Source organism: Haliotis rufescens, unplaced genomic scaffold, assembly GCF_023055435.1.
Source record: "Haliotis rufescens isolate VD_foot unplaced genomic scaffold, xgHalRufe1.0.p SCAF_9, whole genome shotgun sequence".
NCBI lineage: Eukaryota > Metazoa > Mollusca > Gastropoda > Lepetellida > Haliotidae > Haliotis > Haliotis rufescens.
In genome coordinates this window covers 22,417,632-22,443,570 of record NW_025964383.1, presented here as the reverse complement: position 1 = coordinate 22,443,570, position 25,939 = coordinate 22,417,632, and the positions used below count along the sequence as shown (strand labels likewise).

At 37.6% G+C, this 25,939-nt stretch overlaps 3 protein-coding genes across 11 annotated transcripts in view; 1 reads left to right on the top strand and 2 right to left on the bottom strand.

The window, feature by feature from the left end:
• The window catches only part of LOC124120610 (E3 SUMO-protein ligase RanBP2-like), a 160,204-nt gene that overhangs the window by 88,613 nt on the left and 45,652 nt on the right, over positions 1-25,939 (bottom strand). The gene's annotated exons all lie outside the window — the stretch shown is intronic.
• The window catches only part of LOC124120606 (RANBP2-like and GRIP domain-containing protein 8), a 229,127-nt gene continuing 212,002 nt past the window's right edge, over positions 8,815-25,939 (top strand). For 5 of the 6 annotated variants that reach the window (XM_048391250.1, XM_048391248.1, XM_048391255.1 and 2 more), the window contains exon 1: positions 18,900-19,007. The gene's annotated coding sequence lies outside the window, so the exon portion shown is untranslated. Of the gene's footprint in view, positions 8,949-18,899; positions 19,008-25,939 lie in introns of those variants that run through there. The other variant, XM_048391249.1, reaches the window with a different exon arrangement.
• On the bottom strand, positions 13,440-21,146 carry LOC125377532 (U2 snRNP-associated SURP motif-containing protein-like). The gene is made up of 7 exons (XM_048391262.1): positions 21,063-21,146; positions 18,864-18,962; positions 17,723-17,879; positions 16,815-16,924; positions 15,707-15,780; positions 14,926-15,065; positions 13,440-13,799 (listed from the first exon to the last, which is right to left on the bottom strand). The coding sequence occupies exons 1-7, from the start codon at positions 21,120-21,122 to the stop codon at positions 13,708-13,710; spliced, it is 732 nt and encodes a 243-aa protein (XP_048247219.1). The 5' UTR covers positions 21,123-21,146; the 3' UTR covers positions 13,440-13,707.

Genomic DNA, 25,939 nt, shown 5'->3' with positions numbered 1-25,939 from the left:
TATACAATTTGTATATATGGTATATCCAAAAATATACAATTTTGTATATATGGTATATCCAAAAATATACAATTTTGTATATATGGATAGATTTTACCACTGATTTACTCAGTTCCTTTTTACTGGATTCTCACAATATGTGGTTGATATTGAAAATATTACTAATAATACCGGACAGTATTATTGCATGTGACAAATATACTTTAAAACTATGTTCATTATGACAACTATATTTGGAGTGTTATGAAATAATTGGCATTTATTCATGTGGACAGCATTTTACATAATAAAGAAAAAGAAGATTTCAGCAGACTTTTGTAACTGTTAGATATATAATACGTCCGTCTACTGTTTACAAATAAGATGATCTATACATACAAGTAGTTCAGAGTAGTTTTAAACAGTGACGGTAAATAAATTTATCGTGAATAGCGGCAAATATGAATATATACAATTTAATATATATGTTTCTGTTATGTCATGGTATGTTGATTCTGAATCTAAAATATTGCTTTACATTGTTTGCCAAACAGTTGTATGCACTGTCCATCGTGATACTTCTACTTAAGTATATAAAAAAAGGATGTTTGTTTAGACATGCGTTCATTGTAAACAACGCCGTGTTTTCGCTTGCTGGTTAGCTTTTACAGGTCAAAAGCAAAGTTAATCGCATTACTTTCGTGACGCATTTTAGGCTTGTCAAACAGTTCCTGAAACAAGTAAGTCCAATACAACCGATGCAAGTCAATCATATTTGGCAAGACTAGATTACTGCAGTTATATATTTTATCAATATAATCAAACAATTGTTTTTATTTTTGTAAAATATGTTCATTTCAGAAACTAGATGTTAGTCTAGCCAGCGGTCTAAACTCGCATTGATTTGGTTACACCTTTCATGATTTACAGTATTCGTGAAGAATATGTAACAATTAGCCACAATTAGAGCCTTTGGTAGGAGTAGAGGGAATGATAAGCATAGACTAGCTAACTATTTTATCATATTCATGATAGCTAAAAAGAAACTTTGATTTATGTTTGTAGTAAACCCCAAAAAGAGGGATAACAGAAGTGATATATTAAGATGACATACCTTTATACATACTAACGTGTATAAACTAATATCAAACAGTGAGGATAACAGGTGTTTGCATAGAGGTGAGCGTATCCTGCACCACCGGTGGAACAAACACACGCAAAGGCAAGTTAGTTGTTAAACCCGAAAAACACGGAAACGATCAGCACAAGTCAAAATAGAGAATTTCATCGGACATAACTCCATTTGCTTCTTCTGTGGTAGTCACCAATCAACCCATTTATACTTCCAAAAATAGCTTTAACCCTTTTAAAGCTTTTGTGAAATTCATTGCAACAGTATGGGTTTGGTCTGACAAAGCAAGAAGCACAAGCGTATTCTTGCAAGTCTAAGGGTCCAACAGGAGTTATTTCTGCGACATACTATTTCAAAACCCAAAATTCAGGGGGATATATATGAAAAGAAAAAAAAAATAATACAAATATAAATTCCTTCCAGGTGAAGGCTTTCTCTTGAAATCAAATTAACAAAGCAGATTTTAGTTAATGACACATATCTTGGTGTAGAAGTTCATCTCTGTCACCATGCTATGGTATTTCTGGAAAGGAAAGTTAACTTACAAAGTTGTAATATACGTGAAAGGCTTAATGTTGCTGATTAAGCGCAAAAATATAAACTCTGACTGCTCAGTAACATTCATGTAATATTAGTAATATTCAAATAAGTGTACTTGTTCTAGGTGTGTGTGACGTGGATACATATATATAAGCGTATAGAAGAAACGTCAACAAACTTGTAACTATGTTTAAAATAATAAATAAGCCATGTCCTTCATATGTACCACCAGCTGTGTCACAGAAGGTCAGTTATAATCTCAGAAACCGCCATGATTTTGTAGTTCCATTTGCACGGACATCTACGTTTAAAAGGTCTTATATTATAGATACATTAGGCCAATGGAATAATCTATCATCAGGAATCAGGGATAGTCCGTCAATATCTTATTTTAAAGCTGTCGCATCTGAGCAGCCTACATCACCACCTATGCACTATAATTGCGGTTCTACAAACATATTGCACACTAGATTGAGACACAATTGTAGCACACTAAGTTCCAACCTGTTTCGTGTTAATTATCTGACACTATTTCCTGTAAATGCGGAGCTCCTTGTGAAAATTCATTCTATTTCTTCTTCCAATGTACCTTATATGATGATATTAGGGAGACATTACTGACAGCTATCAATAATTTTGGAGGACAAAAAACTCTAAATAGAAACTAAAACTTTTGTGATCCAAACTTAGATGTTTTCCTGAATACAAAAAAATATTCTTGTCTGTACACAAATTTATAGAAACGACTAACAGATTCAGTAGGGTAGCATATTATTGTTTCCAAACTGTTAATCATTAATATTGTTAAATCTATATACAACACTAACATGTATAATATTAGCATATGTATGAGATGCACACTGTCTTCACTTTCCAGCACTTTGTACATATCCTTCATATGAGCACTATATATTTATTGCGCACTATGTTTCCACAATGTGATGCTTCAACTGTAAAATGTTAATTTTCATTATGCAATATTATGTATAACTGTATATAGGGAGAAGGTGGTAATAAGTGCTGCACTTGTGCCCGATCCCTTTGTCTTTTTGGACAATACAATATGTTTAATAATAATAATAAGTAACCAATGTATTATGATCAGGGTCCATTGTATCCCTTCAGCAAGTGCGAATCAGGTCCTATCACATCTGTTTTGTCATGTATCACGCGCTATACAGTCGAACCTCGCTTATCCGGACAATTGCTTTTACTAAAATGTTGTCCGGATAAACGAGTTTCTGGATATCTGAATACCTTGTTATCTGACCGGTGTCCTCCCATTAGTTAGACGTCACAATAGTTAGACAGCTTATAACAACACTTTAAACGGTTGAGTGCACACTAATCCTTATGCTTGTTACCTCAGACTTTAAAATGGAATAGTCCAGATAAGATCTGACAAACAAAGCAAAGTAGCTTTAAATAGATACTTTAATATTATACTTAACATTTAATGGCACTTTACATTTGATAAATTTGATACAGTTTGTAACAACACTTTGTGACAGTTTTTGGTAATGTACACTTTACATTTAATGACTGTTACAGTTTATTTATCGCCGACAGTCGTACATTTCTCATTGCAAGTCTTGACGACACATCTCCAATGTGTAAGGTTTGCCTCTCGCGGTTTCTGTTGTAAATATATCCATCTAATATCAACTGCTTACTTCCACGCCGAGAGGTGATTTACTCTACTTTCCTTAAACCAGCCATATCAATACTGACAATGATACGCACCCAAATATCATATTTATTTGTTTGATGAGTAGATAATCTAAACTCAACTCCTTCAACTGATCATACAGTGAGACAATTAAGCTTCTCCATAGTTTACATAGTTAATCTCATGCCTATTGAACCTGTGCTGAGAGTAAGGTAATTTAGGTTAATTAAACGAAATTATAACATATATACTCCCTCAACTGTGAGTCCCCTATCCCTACGCAGTACTTTTATCTAATTAGGACTGATCCATTACACCTGTAGGTATATTCCCTCTTTGCCTAAATAAAAATGTCTAACAATTGGGACGTCTAACTAATGGGATATAACCATCTGACCAGAAGTCCTTCCCCTACCTCAATTCTACCGAGGCATATGTGAAATGAGTGGCAAAAATATGATTTATGAAGGGTCGACCAATTACTAATAAAATACATTGTGCTGTACAGACCTACGCAGCATGCTGTGACAGTGCACTGCATTATTGAAACGGCTGAAGAAATGCAAATGTAGCCTAGTTTAGACTATGCACTTGCTTTGTGTACAGATGTGACGGCGAGGTATGGGCAACCTGACACACATGAGCATTAATAGCCATGTTTACCTGTACTTGTAGTTGACTGCCAAAAATGCTGTCGAGGCATCTGTACATCTTCTTTGTCGAATTGCATTATTAAAGTACATCAACATGAGATATCATATACATTCATATATATTTGTTGAGCACGAAACCTTGAAGTGTAGCCAGGGCATTTCCTCGAAACTATGGGCGGACATGTAGCTTCAATATCTTATAAATTATAGGTCAAGGTGTATTCAGTAAACAAAGATCTGAAGGGCTGTATTTCCTTCATCGAACACACACAGTTTGTGACGGATTACGGTTACGAACGAACTAGCCCTTGTTTGGCAGGTAGTTTTTGTTAAGATTTGTTATCTTGTTCTCTCTCTACCCTCTGCTTCCTTAATCACAATTTAAATCCTAAATAGACTTTCGGGCCTAACACTGTGGCAATTTTAGACCCTCTGTTTCTGTATTTACCTGAGCTCATTTCCCCTAAGGTTTACTCATCTCATAAGTCTAAGTCATCAATGATGTCAAAGCTGTCTGACATGTTTCTAATGAACAGTTTATGAAGCTAAACAATCTCCAAGTGACTTAAGCACAAAAATACGCGAACACTTCTGACAGAATTTCTTAAGAAAATACAGTAAAAATGCTTGACTTTGAGCTCCTTGTTTTCTTTAAATACGATGTACCGTGACATTATATAGTGTTATATAGGTAGATATAACACTAATCTATAGATGTAAACACATTTGAAGATACATCTGTGTGTTTAAAGTTGATTTTGACTGCCCGGGCCAAGTCGGACCAAACACAAGCCAAACACTTCTGATAGAGACTATGTTGAGAATGTAGAGGGAAAAGGGCTCACTTTGAGCGCCTTGTATTCTTTAAGTACAGCGATCTGAGACACTATAAAGTGGTATTTAGGTTGATATAATACTAATCTATAGATGTGAATCCATTTGAAGATACATCTGTGAGGTTTAAATTGATTTTAACAGCCCGGGCCAGGTCGGACCGAACATTTCTGACTTGGATTTTTTTAAGAAAATACAGTAAAAATGCTTCACTTTAACGGCGCAGATTTCTGTAAATGCGATACACCTGGACATTATAAAGTGGTGTATAGGTAGATATAATACTAATCTATAGCTGTAAACACATTTGAAGATACATCTGTGCGTTTAAAGTAGATTTTGACCGCCCGGGCCAAGTCGGACCCAACACAAGCCAAACACTTCTGATAGAGACTATGTTGAGAATGTAGAGGGAAAAGGTCTTCACTTTGAGCCCCTTGTTTTCCATAAATACTGCGATCTGTGACATTATAAATTGGTGTATAGGTAGATATCACACTAGTCTATAGATGTGAATCACATTTGAAGATACATCTGTGTGATTAAAGTTGATTTTAACAGCCCGGGCCAAGTCGGACCGAACACTTCTAACAGGGATTTTCTTAAGGAAATACAGTAAAAGAGCTTGACTTTAACGGCCCAGTTTTCTTTGAATGCGATATACTGTGACATTATAAAGTGGTATATAGTTAGATATAACACTAGTCTATAGATGTAATCACATTTGAAGATACATCTGTGCGTTTAAAGTAGAATTTGACCATCCGGGCCAAGTCAAACCCAACACAAGCCAAACACTTTTTATAGAGACTATGTTGAGAATGTAGAGGGAAAAGGGCTTCATTTTGAGCCCCTTGTTTTCTATAAATACTGCGATCTGGGACATTATAAAGTGGTATATAGGTAGATTTAATAGTAATCTATAGATTTAATCAAATTTGGAGATACATCTGTGTGTTTAAAGTTGATTTTGACCGCCCGGGCCAAGTCGGACCGAACACTTCTAACAGGGATTTTCTTAAGGAAATACAGTAAAAGAGCTTGACTTTAACGGCCCAGTTTTCTTTGAATGCGATATACTGTGACATTATAAAGTGGTATATAGTTAGATATAACACTAGTCTATAGATGTAAACACATTTGAAGATACATCTGTGCGTTTAAAGTAGATTTTGACCGCCCGGGCCAAGTCGAACCCAACACAAGCCAAACACTTTTTATAGAGACTATGTTGAGAATGTAGAGGGAAAAGGGCTTCACTTTGAGCCCCTTGTTTTCTATAAATACTGCGATCTGGGACATTATAAAGTGGTATATAGGTAGATTTAATAGTAATCTATAGATTTAATCACATTTGAAGATACATCTGTGTGATTAAGTTGATTTTAACAGCCCGGGCCAAGTCGGCCCGAACACTTCTAACAGGGATTTTCTTAAGAAAATACAGTAAAAGAGCTTGACTTTAACGGCCCAGTTTTCTTTGAATGCGATATACTGTGACATTATAAAGTGGTATATAGTTAGATATAACACTAGCCTATAGATGTAATCACATTTGAAGATACATCTGTGCGTTTAAAGTAGATTTTGACCGTCCGGGCCAAGTCGGACCCAACACAAGCCAAACACTTCTGATAGAGACTATGTTGAGAATGTAGAGGGAAAAGGGCTTCACTTTGAGCCCCTTGTTTTCTATAAATACTGCGATCTGTGACATTATAAATTGGTGTATAGGTAGATATAACACTAGTCTATAGATGTGAATCCATTTGAAGATACATCTGTGAGGTTTAAATAGATTTTAACAGCCCGGGCCAAGTCGGACCGAACATTTCTGACTTGGATTTTTTTAAGAAAATACAGTAAAAATGCTTCACTTTAACGGCGCAGATTTCTGTAAATGCGATACACCTGGACATTATAAAGTGGTGTATAGGTAGATATAATACTAATCTATAGCTGTAAACACATTTGAAGATACATCTGTGAGTTTAAAGTAGATTTTGACCGCCCGGGCCAAGTCGGACCCAACACAAGCCAAACACTTCTGATAGAGACTATGTTGAGAATGTAGTGGGAAAAGGGCTTCACTTTGAGCCCCTTGTTTTCTATAAATACTGCGATCTGGGACATTATAAAGTGGTATATAGGTAGATTTAATAGTAATCTATAGATTTAAACACATTTGAAGATACATCTGTGTGTTTAATGTTGATTTTGACCGCCCGGGCCAAGTCGGTCCGAACACTTCTAACAGGGATTTTCTTAAGGAAATACAGTAAAAGAGCTTGACTTTAACGGCCCAGTTTTCTTTGAATGCGATATACTGTGACATTATAAAGTGGTATATAGTTAGATATAACACTAGTCTATAGATGTAAACACATTTGAAGATACATCTGTGCGTTTAAAGTAGATTTTGACCGCCCGGGCCAAGTCGAACCCAACACAAGCCAAACACTTCTGATAGAGACTATGTTGAGAATGTAGAGGGAAAAGGGCTTCACTTTGAGCCCCTTGTTTTCTATAAATACTGCGATCTGGGACATTATAAATTGGTCTATAAGTAGATATAACACTAATCTTTAGATTTAATCACATTTGAAGATACATCTGTGTGATTAAGTTGATTTAAACAGCCCGGGCCAAGTCGGCCCGAACACTTCTAACAGGGATTTTCTTAAGGAAATACAGTAAAAGAGCTTGACTTTAACGGCCCAGTTTTCTTTGAATGCGATATACTGTGACATTATAAAGTGGTATATAGTTAGATATAACACTAGTCTATAGATGTAATCACATTTGAAGATACATCTGTGCGTTTAAAGTAGATTTTGACCGTCCGGGCCAAGTCGAACCCAACACAAGCCAAACACTTTTTATAGAGACTATGTTGAGAATGTAGAGGGAAAAGGGCTTCAATTTGAGCCCCTTGTTTTCTATAAATACTGCGATCTGGGACATTATAAAGTAGTATATAGGTAGATTTAATAGTAATCTATAGATGTAAACACATTTGAAGATACATCTGTGTGTTTAAAGTTGATTTTGACCGCCCGGGCCAAGTCGGACCGAACACTTCTAACAGGGATTTTCTTAAGGAAATACAGTAAAAGGGCTTGACTTTAACGGCCCAGTTTTCTTTGAATGCGATATACTGTGACATTATAAAGTGGTATATGGGTAGATTTAATAGTAATCTATAGATGTAAACACATTTGATGATACATTTGCGTGTTTAAAATGGATTTTGACCGCCCGGGCCAAGTCGGACCCAACACAAGCGAAACACTTCTGATGAAGACTATGTTGAGAATCTAGAGTGAAAAAGGCTTCATTTTGAGCTCTGTGTTTTCTTTAACTACTGAAATATGAGACAATAAAGTGGTAAATAATTAGATATAATACTAGTCTTTAGATATAAATAATGTTAGGAACTTTAGAAGTGCTTGGACAGTTATTAACACGTGTCGCGTCAGTCTTTTGACATTCGCGAATATCCACTTCCAGAAAACATCCTGTGTTGGTTTAACACGAATTAGAAAAGGTAAATTACCTTAACACGTTAATTAATGAAAGAAGAGTAGTCAAAACACTGTCGTTTCCTACCCAGGACATCACACCCCTACACGCTAAGGTCGGTGAGAAGCATTCCAATCAAAGAATACACACAGTCAAGACACTGACTTTTCTATGAGATTCACGGTATGTAGTCATAATCATCAGTTAATTACATTGTTGAAGGTGCATTTTTATTCAAACTCAATCAAATGAGCAAAACTATACGTTTGTGGACATTTGAGATCTGCCTAGATATGCGCGTTTCGTTTTATTATTCTGCAATCCATATTTAGTATTACCCGCTGGCCCGGCCCGGCCCGACTTTTCTTGGCCCGACTTTTAGGCAATCCCTTAAATATCGAAAAGGGGACGATTGGGTTACTGCAGTAAGTAAACATAACCATCTTTTTGTTAGTCAAAGTCGAAATTCACATTGCAGCGATATGTTGAAATTCTGAGAAATACACCATACACGTTTCATCTGAAACGAAAGTAGACCACGTGACCCCAACACGGATGTCGACATTGTTGGTTGTGATCAACAGCTTCAAGGTCTGTGTTCGTTGTTTGCTGAATATTGGTAAGTACGCAAACCTGTAGATAGAAACTATGTCGGTGTGTGTCTCATAGTACTGGGCTTCAGTTGGCGTTACTGTTTATTTATTTCAAGGCACAACATACCAGTACTCAGTTGGTATGACATGCAACAAGCTTAACAATGATACATTCTGTTGTCATATTACGCCTGATTAATATCCCTCTAAACTTCCGCATTCTTTCATTCTATAGACACGAATCTTGCTATTTTTGTTTTGACATAATTATTTCTATATATGTGCAGTAAACAATGTATTCATAGTATAATCAGTATGCTTGAGTTACCTCCCTTACACCGTCTCAGACAACTGAACTCGCCTGTCGTTACTGAAGACTGACTTTTCCGTTAACACCCAATGGTATCTGCTTCATTGCATAATCGGGTCTGTTTAACCTCTGGCGTTGTCGTTTTATATTTACTGAATACGACATTCAAGTTGAGTTCATTCGTGGGAATATATGCAGCGGAACTTAAAAAAACGTATGTTTCTCTTAGGGAATATTGAAATTTGTCTTCATAAAGTGTTCATAAAGTTTTACTTAAAGGGCAAGTTCACACGGAAATGAACCTAATTTTCTTATACTTTTTCCACAATAAAAGTATTAACCTAGAAGTGTAATAGACAAAAATATAAAAATATCACAATTAATAAACATATGTTTCGCATTAAAACGATTAATATTTTTCACATTTACCAAGTGTTCTATTTCGATAACAAAAACACCATGGCTTATGCCCCTTACAATATGACGTCATTGGTGCCAATTGATAAACATTATGACGTCATCATGCTTTGTTAGAGCCGCTTCACGTGGTGTAGGTACAGGTGTGTGATTCTAGCGTCTCAGATGCCAGCCAGCATAGTGTTATGCTGAGTCACCACTGCGCCGGAGTGTGTCGTAGGCCATGTTGTTTTACCGAAAACTTGTACTTGATATCTTTTGCGTTCAGAATAGACAGGGACCCAGTTGAATTGGCACCAATTACGTCATAATCTAAGGGGGGTAACTCAGGCCTGTTTAGGTCGAAAAACGAAGGCCTCATAACGGCATATCATTTTCACACTATTGTGAGCTTCCTACTTTCACTGTGAAAAAAATGAGTGTATATTTTCAAACACAGATACTAACTAATTCTATATTTGCGTTTTGTTTAGAAAAAGAAAGAAAGTGATTTTTGCGTGTACACTTTCCCTTTAAGCATGCATTTTACAGCATGGCTTGTGAAAGACTAAAATTCTTGAACTGTCTCAAGATAAAAAATATTGTAATAAAAACTGTTGGTCATAATTTGATATATCTTTAAATGTAGCTTCAATTTCTAAAATTATTAAAATAGATTGAACTCAGGAGTTAATATCTAACGATTTTATATATGTTCACATGTTTTGATGAGAAATAAAAGCGACAAAAAACATTTTCATAATCATTAAAAAATCTCTGCTAAAAAACAGAGCCCATTGTACATTTCGACTGTATCATGCGAATGTGTTTATGAATCACTATTGACTAGTGACGTTTCTAGGTGTTCGTGAAAAGGTGAGCGTTTACTGTCCCACCTGTCACAAACACATGTAAAGGCAAGTCAGTTGTTCTCATATGGTACGTCAAAATATGGAATTGCATCGGACATCATATTTGTCACTGAAACGTCAAAATTGAAATGTACTCTGCAAGTAGCTATGTGTACATGTTATCCCTTAGCAGTGGGGGCGGTCGGGTAGCTTAGTGGTTAAAGCGTTCGCTCGTCACGCCGAAAACCCGGGTTCGATTCCCGATATCTTTAGAATGTGGGAAGCCCATTTCCGGTGTGCCCCGCCGTGATATTGCTGGAATATTGCTAAAAGCAGCGTTAAGCCAAACTCACTCACTCACTGACTAACTCACCTTCAGCGGTGACTTTGGAACATTTGAGTTTATTTATCCCTGTTGTCTTAAAACTGTAGATGTTTAAAATAGGCTATTCTCGATAGGCTGTATTCAACATTAGGGATAATGTTTTCATTGACTGACTTTTAAAACGATCTTAAACTGAGAGTTCATGGCGAGTCATCAAAAGCATGTAGTGTATCAGATATTGGTCTAGTTGTCTAAACTTAATCTAGTTGACATACCAATTGTGAAAATTTAACATGAATATAGTAAATAAAATATGAATGACATAAGAAATACCAGGCCACGGTTCTTCGTTGTCCTTAAATTAGCTTGTATTATTATCTTAACAATTATTTATAACATGACAAGATGAGTGAAATGTAAGCACAATAACTAAGACTATTATATGTAAATTAGTTATAGTTACATATGAATAAAAACAGTTTTGAAATCGATGGATCTTTCAGTTACTGAAAAAAAATTATCACCTGATAGTATATAGCAAAATGAATATTAAACTGAATGGCTTTTTAAATGGTTAGACATAACACTAAATGGTAGACATGTTGTTGTCAACTGAGCCGTTTACGGAATGTAAACAAGCATCAAACAAGACCCCGTTTGTTTCATATATTTTATAAAAATGTGTTCCAAGGTATCAACAGGGATAGCTTGAGAAATTTTGTTTAAATTATAATTTCATTCCAGGGGAGGGTTTGCTTCGGTGGGGATATATAAATCCTATATCTGATTATAGTGTGAGATATAACATCTTCATATATGTCGGTTAGGCATTGTTCTTTCTCTTACATTCTAACTTGGTCAGGAACAATAATACTTAGGTATACAACGATTAGTCAGTGAGGTACATATCTTTAAAATTAATCTTTTTGAGTTTTCTATTTAGAACCTGCGGACAATTGTAAACAAACCCAAATTAGGTTGTAGATTTAACTTAGGTGAAAACACATTTTATATTATATTAAATACGTTTTCATACATTGTTTATGTATTTTACATCTTCTGTATCCTGTATGAACTGTAACGTCAACGCCAAAAAATAACCATCCTCGAGTATCTGTCGAAACGATTTAATTGGACCAGCGGAAAAGCGAGAATTCAGTAATGGTGAGTTCAGTTGTCCCACACAGTGTAAGGGAGGTAGCGGTGGAAATTATGTGAATGGATTACTGAAAATCAGTGATGACACCAGATGTTCGCAAAGCAAGTAACGTCTGCGACTAGAATGACCACTTGATCATGTTAATCAATTTCAAGAAATCTACATAAACATCACTGACAAATGTCATTACCTTTTCTTTCTCCTCCTTAGACTGTTCATCTTCGCCATCTTTTGGTGGAGGAATATTTCCATACAACTTCTCAAGTCTTGCCTTCTTCAGTGGTTGTGCGTTAAAGGGAAGTCCTGAGGGTGGGGGTGGCTGGGTCATCTCAACCAGAGCTGGGGGGATATAAATGGGGTGGGGCGGAATGGGCACCGCCTTACCCCACCCTAGCTTCATTTCGAAGCCCATCACTTCTCTTCCTGTGTTTAAATATTCCAAAGGCAAAGAGTGAAGAAATCGCATTGACAACAAGAATTAAAAATAAGTTAGGGTAATGGTTACATCTGTAAAGTAGAATGTATACGATGTAAACAGTTATCACACATATTTTTCAACCCACATAAACATGAAATTTATCAACTTCAGCAACAATGATGGCCAGTTGGTCCTATTTGAAATATTCGGGTTGTGTTCATATCAGAATGATCAAATTCAGTTTATCAACGGTATCAAATTGATCATACTGAAATAAGCATGCTGAAATGCTATAAAAATATTCTCAAAACTGAACTGTTAATCACAACTGATAAACAAAGAAAGTTTTCATCTGGAATAATCTTTTGTAACTGAAGGCAGATTTTGTTTGTTGTGTAACACCACATTCAGCAATATTCCGGCTGCATGACAGCTGTAAATAGTCAAGCCTGGACTAAATAATCCAGTGATCGATATTGTACGCAACGATCCACACCATCGGGGTACGTGGACATGCTATCAACCAAGTCATGGCCTGACCACCCAATCAATTGGTCACCTGTTATGGCTAACAAAGGTTGCTGGGGACATCTTCTAACTCGGAATGGGGGCACAACAACAGAAAATTGACACGGTAATCAATCCAGTATTCTAGATTATCCACTGTATGGTATCTCCTTTTCAATTTCATAAATACCCTGGACCCATTCGCAATCATCGTCAAATTTCGGGAGTGACTTCAATACCTCTATCACTCCTAATTTAGCACAGAAATTGATTAATTAAAGGATACTGTTATTTGAATCAGATTCGAAATGAAGCTATGGTAGTGACTGAGTTCGGGTGAACCCGATCATGAACCAATCAACTCAACTCGAAAGGGTGCACGGGAATCACGCACGAACGAATACGGTGTTAGTGTTGGGCGTCTCAACGTGCGTGATTTCAATGCACCCTTTTGAGTTGAGTTGATTTGTTCAACTGTGTCATATGGCCCTGTGACGCAGGGGTAGCATTATGCAGATGGCTGTTCCAATGAATGCTCGTTCCACCCATGACGAACAGGACGAACGTCGGTACCTTAAATTACCTTCCAGACTATAGTAGTAAAGCTGAAGTGATGCATCTGTTTACCATTGTGGGAAAGCACTGAGGGTATGTGGCCGACAAACCTTGGTTTCTGGCACACCCAAGGGAGGTGCTCAACAAATGTTTGACTGAAGAAACTGAATGTAGTATCTATACCTAGTATGTATCTTTCAATAACAAAAATTTTACATGATCATCGATTCTGATAATAAAACTCATTTTGAACATGCATCCATGTTATCTTACCTTTGGACATATGTTGCCCACATAGATGTTGGTTGTGTTCTCATCTCCCGGGTCAAATGATCCAATTCCCCCTGCTCGGTCTCCTGAATCAACAATCACAGTAGCGTACCTTTATATATATACCAACAAGAAATACTCGAAATATATGACCAAACGTTTTGTCTCAACTACTGGTCGAAAGCTTGAATCAAGGTTGATATTTAAGAATAGACTTCAATAATTTCTGCTTTTATGATGGTATTGACATAAAAAGGCGCAAGCACACTGTGTAAATATGTGTAGCAGATTTATACAAAGTTCATACATCGTTTTTTACGTTTATAACCCCATAAATGCAAACACATTTTGAAGTCAATTCTCATAAATAAGTATGTCAACAATAATAACTTCACAGACTGCTTATTAAAATCATTAACACAAATAGCTGTAGACAACAATGCAAAATCAGTGACATCGTTCATTGCAGTAATTTACCACAAGCCCAATGATCCATGATGTCGGTAAAGGACATGCTATTCTTATTAAAACAGAGCTTTGTTCTCGATGACACTAAACAAAAATCTGAGGACATACCATTACGGGTCACGTCAGAACAACCTTTTGTGAACTTTGTTAGACAAATGAAATGACTAACTAGCTTTATGGCGCTTGTTTCAAACTGGTGGCTTCCATTCCAGGCTAGGCTTTAGGAAAATATTGATTTAAACTTTGAAAACTTGACAAAAGAAAATCCTGGAATGTCTACTAGTCTGCCAATATTGTATAGCAGTACATTCCATGGGCTATGGCAAGTCTCTTCTATTTCAAATGGTTATCCCATTGAAGCAAGAGATAGATGTACAGCTTGTATCTTTTGTTTGTAATACCTTAATTTTTAACCTTTTAGAAGTTAGCATGATTAGAAAACACATTCCAACTGTCAGCTTCCCGATCCAGTAAGTGATGCTCTGGTTGGTCAAATAAAAGGTCGTTCTGATGTGACCCATAATGGGATGTCTTCAGATCTTTGATTAGTGGTAGCAAGAACTAAGATATGATTTTAACGAGATTGGAGGACACGCCTAGTTACCGAGTCTGACCACCCAATTCATTTGGTTGCCTCTTACGACCAGCATTGGTTAGAGACCTATTCTAACCCAAAATCCCCAGAGGGGTTTTGATGAATGGATTTAAGGCCAAGTTCTACACAGCGAGATGAAGTCTACCTACCTGGCCCACGTAGTGAAGCAGGTCCTATGTCCATGGGATCAAGAAAGGGGTAAAGTTTGGTGTCGATTTCTGGCAGATCAACACCTGAATCTCTCAACACTTTCTTTAGTTTGTGTCGCTCTTGTCTTTCTTCTTGAATCCTGCAAGTTGTGAAGTCAAGGTGAATTTTTATATTCAGTAGTTTCAACCAGTTAAACAATAGTGGTCCCTGTTCAACACAGCGTCAATTTCTCTTTAGCTATTGTAACTCCCACAGTTTACCATTGATTGCTGGCAGCACGAGGCTGGCTGTGAGGTAGTGAGACCTGGCTTCAAACATCAAACAACTTAACATATTTGCACAAGTTGACATTTTCATCAGCCTAAAACATGTGTTTTTTATCGAGGCTGTTTCCATGTTTTCGGCAGCATGCTCTAAGATTTATAATGACGTTTCTTATTTTTGTGGTTACGATCTTATTGTTTTATGTTGGGGATTCATTGTGAACTGTAGACAAGAAAAATCTTTATTGCAGACCGTCAGTTTTAGAAACCATTATCAACTTTCAAGTGTAATTGTTCTTTAAGTAAAAAAAACCTCAAAACAATCTTCTGGAGTAGACAAGAGTTGGGGTGAGCCAAGGTGAGGTAAATAGGGTTTAACGTCGCGTCCAAGATTCTTGCACTAAGGTGGTCACAAATGTGGTCAAGTAGATAAGACAACAGCATGGATTTAACATGTTTAATAAACAGCCATTTAGAATCTGATGATGATCAATGCAACGTCCTTCCTACAACTCACTGTTTCAATTCCTCCTTGAAGAGTTCCAGATTGCTTTTCTTCTTCTCATCTCCTCTTTTCTTTTTGTTAGAATTCTCTGAAACAAACGCAAAGATCAGAAGATGAAACTATACAGAAAACATGAGTGACCAAACGCCAGCTATATTTATTGTCCGACTTCAAATGGGCTTTGCAAATTGGACCAATGTGCGGAACGAAATTTTTTATCAAGGACGTAACATGCTTCTGTTCAAGTATGGTAGTACAATACCTGGCACACCCTGGCCAGGCCTCAGTTGACTTGAGTGAGTGAGTGAGTCGGGTTTAACGCCGCTTTTAACAGTATTCCAGTTATATTGCGGCGTGTCAGCTTAATGTGGGAGGAAAGCCCGAAGTGATGCAGGTCTCAGACGTTTACCTAGAAACATAATCGGGGCGAACCGGGATTCGAACCCACAATCATAGGTTTCTGGCGTGCCCAAGGGACGCAACTCTGCAGAGCGAATCGCGGCGCCTTAGTCGACTGGGCTACCGGTGCCCCCTCAGTTGACTTGAATGTAGGGACATGTTACAGGGAGTGCTAATGTACCGCCACCAGAGTCCTTGATCATCCAGTGTACTTTATATCTTGTATATACACTGTATTGTGATCACTACCCCGTGCATAGTAACCTACACGACATGATCACATGACTACCCATTCCACATCATTCGCTTTCTTTGATCTGACAGGCTAGAGGAGCTGTTATGCAGGGATGGTCGGTAGGGCATATAGTATGTGAGTCTATAAATATACAATTTAATGTGACATTTATAAATTTTAAACTTATCCTATCTCACACTCTGCATTTATCCCACGGTTGGACAGTGGGATGCAGATACACCAGCCTGTAGAGACAGTGAGATGTACACAAGGAGGCTGGTGCAAATGAAATAATCTATAACACTGTCTAGTGTCATAAATAGAACTACAGTAGAACATGGATATAACGAACTTCAAGTGACCGGAGAAATCAGTTTGTTATATACATTATTCCTTATAGGAAGACATGCAGTGTGAGTTAAGAGTGAGTTTTAAGCATTTTGGTGCTTAAGCATGCACAGATTCAGCTAACAGACTACAAATTACCGGTTTATCATCTTCTTTCCTTGTCAACTTCACAGACTGGAATGTTGCAGCTAGCTCGGCTAGCTTGGATGTGGGCTTATACAGACGGTTTTTGTCAGGTCTGGAGTCTCCTGGAAATACACAATATAACCAAAGTTCAAGAAACACTCACAATGCCAACCAGTTTATGTTATTCTTCAATGTACTCTGAATACAGGGGTGAAAGACATCAGCATGAATGCAAATGAAGGTATGCCGCAGTCAGCAAATATATTCAAGCAACATAATCATGATAATGGATGCCTTTAAACATTGGTTAATGATCAAGCCTGGATTTAGCAAATAATAAAGCTGACTATCGCCCGAGATCTTGTGATATGATACGTATCATGGTATGGATAAATGATACCACTGGTATCATGAAACACCACAACAAATAGTAAGAGATAATAAAATGACAGAAATACAACTATAAAACATTTTGCTTGAGACATATATTTATTATTGTAAAAAAAATATAATTACTGATAACAACAATCTGCATACAACCTTTTTTTCTGTTTTGAGGACTTTTCAAACCCAAATTTGGCTCGAACTGAAGACCTAAATACAGCAGGTGCATTCACTATTACCATCATGTCCTTGTGTTCCATCATGCTTACAGGTGGCGCTATGCTACTTCCGTGATACTCCATCAATTGATGTTCTATTCACAGCGTATCGCGATCTAACCAACGGTGTGTTCCCAAGTATCGATGATAGCATAGGAATCAGTGAATCGTTACAGGGCTCCTTGAATCTTGACCTTTTGACATTAGGGCTATAACAAGTACCCTAGGGCTTCCGTGCTTTTTTACGAAAAGTGTTGATGATTTCTCAAAACACAGAATGACATGTAATTAGCCTAAATGACTGGAGAATATATTTACCCGAGTTGTTTCTTTGAGTTCTTGGGTTGCCACTAAAAGGTCTGTCAGCATTGACAGTTTCTCCCTTGACCCACATCTTCGTGCCTGCATGTTTATGTGCTTCATCAAAGGAAGCAACAAACTCCTCATATACCTGTGCTGTGGCTTCTGCATCTTGCTGCAAGCAGTTAGATTTAGTATGTAAACATTAGGGCTGCAATGAATACACTATGAGGCAAATACGATTTGTATCATGAATATAGGGTAACGAATACGAAGATTAATTCACGAATACAATAACAAGTCAGCAGTTGATGTATTATTTGTTATATTCTGTGAAAAAATAACAGCATATATAATTTGACATTGTTTGTTAATCATCAAAGTATTTAACATTTATATACATCACTTATCCAGGTACTAGTATCTGCTCAAATGCGACATTGACCGGTGACCACAATACTAAATATTACTATACTATATATCATGATATATAAGAGTGTTGTCTTTGAAGAAATCTATGCATATAATATGTTGTTATGGATATTTTTAGGTACAGGGTATGTAAATGCACATGATTGCATATTCATAAATATTCGATTTTAGTGGCCACGAATAACAAATTCACTACTTGAAAGGATACGGTTCGATTCACCAAATACACGAGTGCCGCATAACAGCCCTAGTAAACATCAGTTGTTTCTGCAGTTTTCTTCATCTTACACTTTCCATAAGTACCTGGTATAGTGTACTAGAAAACACTAATATCACCTTGTGTAGAACTTACTAAAGAATCTAGCTCTCTGATTGGCTAGTCACTGTCAATAGCAGGGTGTACTGTCTTTTCACGAAATGAACGTTGGTGTACATGCCTTGACCTTTAATCTTGTGTGATAAACATGGCCATTCGGCTTGCAAAATCCCAAATACTTCGCTGTTCATGCTTGTGACATGTGTAACTCATATTCTGCCCTTGAATAAAGGGTACAAGGTGCTGTCTCTACCATGTCTATATGATCATGATCAAGACATACCAAATAACATTACAATAACTTTCTCACTCAGACCCAACAAAGTAGCATTTTCATAATCTGAAACTATAAAATAGAAAACAACGTACAAAGAAAACACCATTCTACGAAAATTTTAATATTGTCATTACCTTTTTCCTCATTTCATCTATTTCCTTTTTTGACAGGGATTGTTTTCCAAGGTTCATAGTCCCCACCTCGAAAGCTTTCAACTTGCTCTCGGAGATGGTCTGAAAATTAGAACAGCATTACAACAACAAAGATCAAATATTGACGTGAGTGAGCATGTCAGCTTCATGTTGGAGTGAGTGTGTACGGTTTTACGCTGCTTTTAGCAATATTCCAGCAATATCACGGCTGGGGTCACCCAAAATGGGCTTCACACATTGTACCCATGTCGGGAATTGAACCAAGGTCTTCGAGCGAATGCTTTAACCTCTAGGCTACCTGACCGCTCTGCTTTAAACCCTGGCCCACCTTTAGCATACAGTACCACAAACTTTTCAATATGTGACAATACCCTATGACGTAATTTGTAGTATTTTGTTGCAAGTCACACCGGCAAAACAATGCCCTGTGACGTCAGGGGTCATCGAGTGTGCATAAGCTCCTCCCAGTGATCTATCATCAAGTCATTGAATACGCCCAGCGGTGTTGAGAGTTTTGAATATTTGTTTACCAAATATAGACTGCGGCTGCACATTTTATAGCAAGCGCTAGTGTACGAAAGCACTTTTATCATGTTTATTTTTTATATATTTTTTTTCCGTTTTTCTCATAATTCAAGTTGCTAAAATTGTCACAAATGGGAACTTATATACATATATTATTTTTTCGGTTCATTAATTTTCATTATCATGCACAAGAATGCATTTTCAGTTTACATAGAAAGACCATGTTAAAATATTGGCGCTGAACACATCCAAATGTTGCCAGTGTTGGGATAGGTATTCCGAACTCTATCCTTAGCCCTTGGATCCCATAACAATCAATCACCCTTTTACGATCATTAGGGTTAGGTACCGGTTTAGTGGCTATTAAATTACCCCTAACTCTATCCTTAGCCCTTGGATCCCCTTTACGATCAATCATCCCCTTGCGATCATTAGCGGCTCCTAATATTCTTCACACAAAAACGTTGAGTAAAAAGGATGAAATGGTTTTGTGTCAAATAATTTAGCTACTGGAAACTGTCCTGGACCATTCACACAAGCCACTTTAACTGGCTACATTTTTTCAGTACTGATTCAAAAGTGAACTCACAGTTGTGTCGTCACAAGCCATGCCCATGCCTCCCTCATTCCTTACTAATATCAACATCATCCTTACAGTGTTCCCTACCAGACTTTTCTGCCACAAAATCCAGCTGTCGAATTATTAAATACCATGCGTCTCCGCGAGTTCGACGTCTGACGCCTGGAGCCGTATTCAGGTCGCGCCTTTCGCTCATTCCTCACCACTCGGTATCTTGTAAATTACGGAATGGGACGAGTGTGCCAAATGGCATCGGGATCATTCTTAAGTGTCCGTAGACTTAAGTCAAGAGACACCATGGCTACCCGTAATCTTCGTAAGTGTCTGTCACCTATTCTACCCTTTTCGTTCAGTTTCGTAACGTCGTAGGCATGACAAGGTAAATTTGCACTTTGTTCCACAGTGTGGACGTTGTTCAGTCGGTTAGCTGTCGGGCTAACAATCCAAAGGTCGCGAGTGCGCGTCCGACGGATTCTCACAAAAACTGATTGCTTGTCTTTGAGACATGTGACCTACGGCAGAGATCGTCCTCACGAGAAGTTGTGATACTGTATTCCAAAGGTGCTCCCCATTTCCCAGCAAATCAAGACCTACAGAATCCTGTAACACGCTTACTGATTTTGCTGATATAGTTACAGTCTTATAAAATGCACTTGGTATATCATTAAGCTACCATAGAGTTCTAACACACCTAGCCTACTCACCTAAATTTCGTTTGTAAATAGCACATGCTAACTGGATTTTATTGCAAGTTTTACTTTTAGGTATACTGAAGTCCTTCTGGGAATATAAGATATCTCAAAATGTTGACTGTAATAACATATTATCTATTATCTTATTGTTTTAGAAATGTGAATATAATGAGCTTTACCTATGTTCGATTAAACACTACCTAGAGAAAATACTGGGTCACCACGATATGAGTGTCAGTAAACAACGTGACCCAGTGTAGGCCATATCATGTTATCTCTTGACACGTGAAACTGCGGTATAATTGCAGTTCAACCATCATCACATTGAAGGAACAAGCTATCATCTTCCTTGAAAACAATGTGAAATTGTGTAATTACTCATACCTTTGCAGAACCAGGGGCTAAACGGCTCCCTTTCAGGCCCCATGGTAATTTGTTCGCCATTTTGTCTAGCGTTCGTACGGATATTGCCGAATGGTACCGGAAAATCACGAATAGTTTCAAAGGGCGATAATCAAATGACCGCTGACAATGCATACCACTAAAATCCGAAAGATATTTTTAACTGTAGCTTCTATTTAAGTCCATTGCTGAGCTCTTATTGTTGAGTGAAGTAACTTGATAAAATAAACATTGTTTCTGTTCAAACGAGAAAATAATACGAGACAAAAGAAGCATTTCAGCGTTTGCTTTTATTTTATATCAATAGTTCAGCTATATGACGGCAGCTTTATGCAGCTTTAGTAATATATGGTTATGTTCCCGGGACACCATCCATTCACTCAATGAGAACATTCAGGAAATCCGGTGACTACAGTATTCAAACGTCAATGACTCTCATGCAGTGATACTGAACTTGACCGATATCGGGTGGTCAGGGTCGGCGACATTCGTGACCAACTCGTGTTATTCCGGGACAAGCCGAATAGCGAAAGGGGCGAGTTGTGACGAATGGGTCGGCGACAGAACGAAGGTCGTGGTACCCCGATGGCGCGCCACCTTGCTCATAACAGCAGCCAATGCTATTTTCTTGTCCTGATTGCCGCATTCAAATGTCGATTTCACACATCCTCAATATTACCACGGACCTATATAACAAGTCCGTGGTATTACTGACTGTGGCGTTGAATAACAATCGTGTTCACAAAAAAACAAAAGTTTTTTTCATGTTGGCCTTCCCGTAGGTCTGTACTCAACGCCGGTCCCAAGAGCCCAATAACGAGGCAGTGAGTGAAGATTTAACGTAACATTGTTTCGGTCATATAATAACGACCGACCAATGATTGATTGATCGTTGTTTAACGCGGCACTCAGCAATATTCCAGCGAATATAAACCTATCCTGCACCGATGACCCAAGAACAAGGGTAACTGGGCTAGCTTGTTCATGTTCATGAAAATATATAGCGAAATAAAAAAGGTTTTAAGATGTATATATACAAAATAATACGTACAAAATAGCCATGTTCCATATCCAAACTACAATCAATTTTCTTACAGGTATGTAAAAAGCATATGCATTCATCTTACCTCGACACTCGTCCCCTCCTCCTCAATCACCCCCAACCCCTACACAGTGACACATGACTTACCAAGTCTATAATGTTTGGCAAGTCTAGATTACTGCAGTATCAGGAAGAAAGTATCTGGGCTCCTTTTTAATATATTTAACTTTAATTTAACAACTGTTATTTTGTTATTTCTGTATGATATGTTCATTTTAGAGACTAGATATCTTACATCGCTTTAAGCATTATTTTGGCAAATTGCGGCATCGACTCATCATTATGAAGATAATATCGAAACACTAATTTTAAGCCACTATATCCTAAATGGTATATACTTTTTGTTTGTTGTTTTTTATTTAACGCCACATTCAGCAATATTCCAGCTACATGACGGCGGTCTGTAAGTAATCGAGTCTTGACCAGACAGTCATGGGATTGACATCATGAGCATCGATCTATCCGCATTTGGGATACGATGACAAGCATCAACCAAGTCAGCGAGCCTGACCACTCGATCCCGTTAGTCGCCTCTTTACGACAAGCATAGTCGCCTTTTACGGCAAGCCTGGGTTGCTGAAGACCTATTCTATCCCGGATCTTCAAGTGTAGTGTATATAATTCCTATAATCTACAGATTAGTCAGGCCACAGCTTCAAAGTTTTTTGCGCGCTGATATAATTACTAATCACAATTAGTAAATTCATTAGTAAGTTAAGTTGTCTTATTGAAAGATGCGTGGGCCAACTAGTTAGTTTTCTCCTTTCAATGATGTTTTAATTGAATGTGTAAATCAATACGTATTGTGTCCAATGAATACAAATATGACATTAACTTTAAAATAAGACCTTACTGAACATGTATGAAAAAGCTACAGATTAACGACTGTCGTAAGTCTACCTTAAAGTATGGGAGTTACGATCGTCTTAGGTCGCTTTGTGAAACTGAGGCCAGAACAGAGCAGTGCTGCGACAGCCCGGGTGAGAGATGTCCTGTTCCTAGAATTAGTATTATTGAATAGCTCTGTGTAATAATTTTCATTCCTTATTTCAATTTTTCTTTGGGTAATATCCTTTATTTTTTTCTGTCCATTCTGTATCGAGTATTTTGATACCAATAAGAAGATTTGTAAAAACAATATTTTTACAGTTTGAAACTATCTTTACGTCCAAATATTATGGGGTTTTTTGCGTCCTTTGTGGCTCCCCGATTGTCTTCTCGTTTATCTGAATCGGAAAGTTTGAATTGACAGGCGAACACGCTAATAAAGTGGGATTTTAACATTGTGACAATTTGTGTCGTATGAAAGCACACTAAAACTTGGCAAACACGTCACACAAATGAACATTTAATGCACAATCAATGTGCTTTGAAAATAAAACTATTTGACATTTTTGTCAATTGCAAATTTGACATTTTCTGAAAATTACCCTTGTAATATTCTGATTTGTCTTCGTCATAGAATCACCATCGAGATACACAAAAGCCATTATCACGGGAATCTTAGTCTTGGCATTATTACAACTTTAAAAAATATTGTTTTGAAATCTTATTTCTATTTCTAACAGAACCAAAGTTTTTTACATAGGAAATTTTCTTTACAAGACTTAGTATTAAACATTTGGATTAAGTCTTGTAGATTAAGCAGAAATCATAGTTATTTCTTTAGGTTCTTTTCTCAAACTCAGTGCGCGTATTTTGAACAAATGGATACTATGTGCATATTTACAAATAAGCCCCCACTTTCCAACGTGCAGAAACATGACTTTGGACGTAATTAATGTCACACAATGAGGTTACAATGTCCTGAAATGAAATTCCTTTGGTAAACAAATTTTAACAAACAAGAGTCTGAGGAGCAAACAGTGGAATCACTGGATTGTTTATGTTTTATGGCCCCATAAAAAAATTCCTCTTTCTGCAATATTTTTTTTTTCACAATTTGTACATTTATTTTCAACATCTACACAGGGTTCGTAATTCCTTGTAATTTTGTGTCAGTGGCACTATTAAAATGACGTTCCCGGTGCACGCTTGGAAATCCTATTTTTTACAATACCTTGAGACTTCTTTTGTCCTTTGAATCCAAAGAGAAACATGACAAACATGCGGGACATGATGAACGTATGAATGCACTAACTGCACAGAAGAACCACTACATATATTTGGGTAGAACTACTACATATATTTGGGTATTCGACCCGTGAAGATTCCGGGGTAGAATAGGTCTACAGCAACCCATGCCTGCCGTCAAAGGCGACAATGCTTGTCGTAAAAGGCGACTAACGGGATCGGGTGGTCAGGCTCGCTGACTTGGTTGATGCATGTCATCGATCCCAAATGCGTGGATTGATGCTCATGATATCAATCACTGGATTGTCTGGGCCAGACTCGATTATTTACAGACCGCCGTCATATAGCTGGAATATTGCTGAGTGCGGCGTTAAACAACAAACCAACCAACTGTTTGGGTATTCGGAAATGATAAAGGGCAATGTTAATCTTAATGTAAGGGATTGGGTAAAACTTATAAACTTAGTTTCGCTGAGATAAAAACTATTCTGCTAGTTTGCACACTTTAATTAAAGGGAGCACACTTAAACATCTTCATGATTGCCCTGGGCACACTTAAAAAAAACCCGTTTCTATCACTGTACAACATGAACCAAGCCTTCCTATTCCATAATTACTTCCCTGTGACGATCGCAAACTCTGTGTTTTCCTAGTTGAGCCCACTCAGCCACACATTGTCAACAAAACTGATACAGAGAAACAGAAATTCCATAAGGGCAGGGTTAAGCTTGTTGCATTGTAGATATCATTTGGCATGGAAAATGTCATTATATATATATATAATCATAATTACAAATGGTGTGTAAATATGTTTGTACTGATGAGTCCTGTCTGATTAACACTGACATGCATGTCCAGTTACTGGAGGAGATCGGTATATAGATAGATAGATATAGATACGTATAAGGAAAGAAAATGGGCGAAAAGATTAGAAGTGTTCATTGAAGGTTTTTTACAATATCGACTGAAACATATATCATATATTTCCGTGGTAACAGGAGAAACATTCAGGTGTGATTTGCTCAAAACGTTATATTCCAATAAATGTGCCTTGAACTATATTTTGCTTTTTTGTCATTAGAAAATCATAGCATGACCATGTCAAGTTGCCACACAGAAGCCATGCGTCAATAGCGTCATTATCACTGAAATCTTTTTTATAAATAATATAAATGTTCAGTGATTCCGTTAGTCCCCCTTCAGGGTGGTGCTGTACAGTATGTCCCATGTACTCCATGCAGTGCATGTTTGTCCCCCTTCAGGATGCTGCTGCAGAGTATGTCCCATGTACTCCATGCGGTGCATGTTTGTCCCCCTTCAGGATGCTGCTGCAGAGTATGTCCCCTGTACTCCATGCGGTGCATGTTTGTCCTGCTTCAGTATGCTGCTGCAGAGTATGTCCCATGTACTCCATGCAGTGCATGTTTGTCCCCCTTCAGGATGCTGCTGTAGAGTATGTCCCATGTACTCCATGCAGTGCATGTTTGTTCCCCTACAGGTTCCTGCTGCAGAGTATGTCCCCTGTACTCCATGCGGTGCATGTTTGCCCCCCTACAGGATGCTGCTGCAGAGTATGTCACCTGTACTCCATGCAGTGCATGTTTGTCCCCCTTCAGGATGCTGCTGCAGAGTATGTCCCCTGTACTCCATGCAGTGCATGTTTGTCCCCCTACAGGTCCCTGCT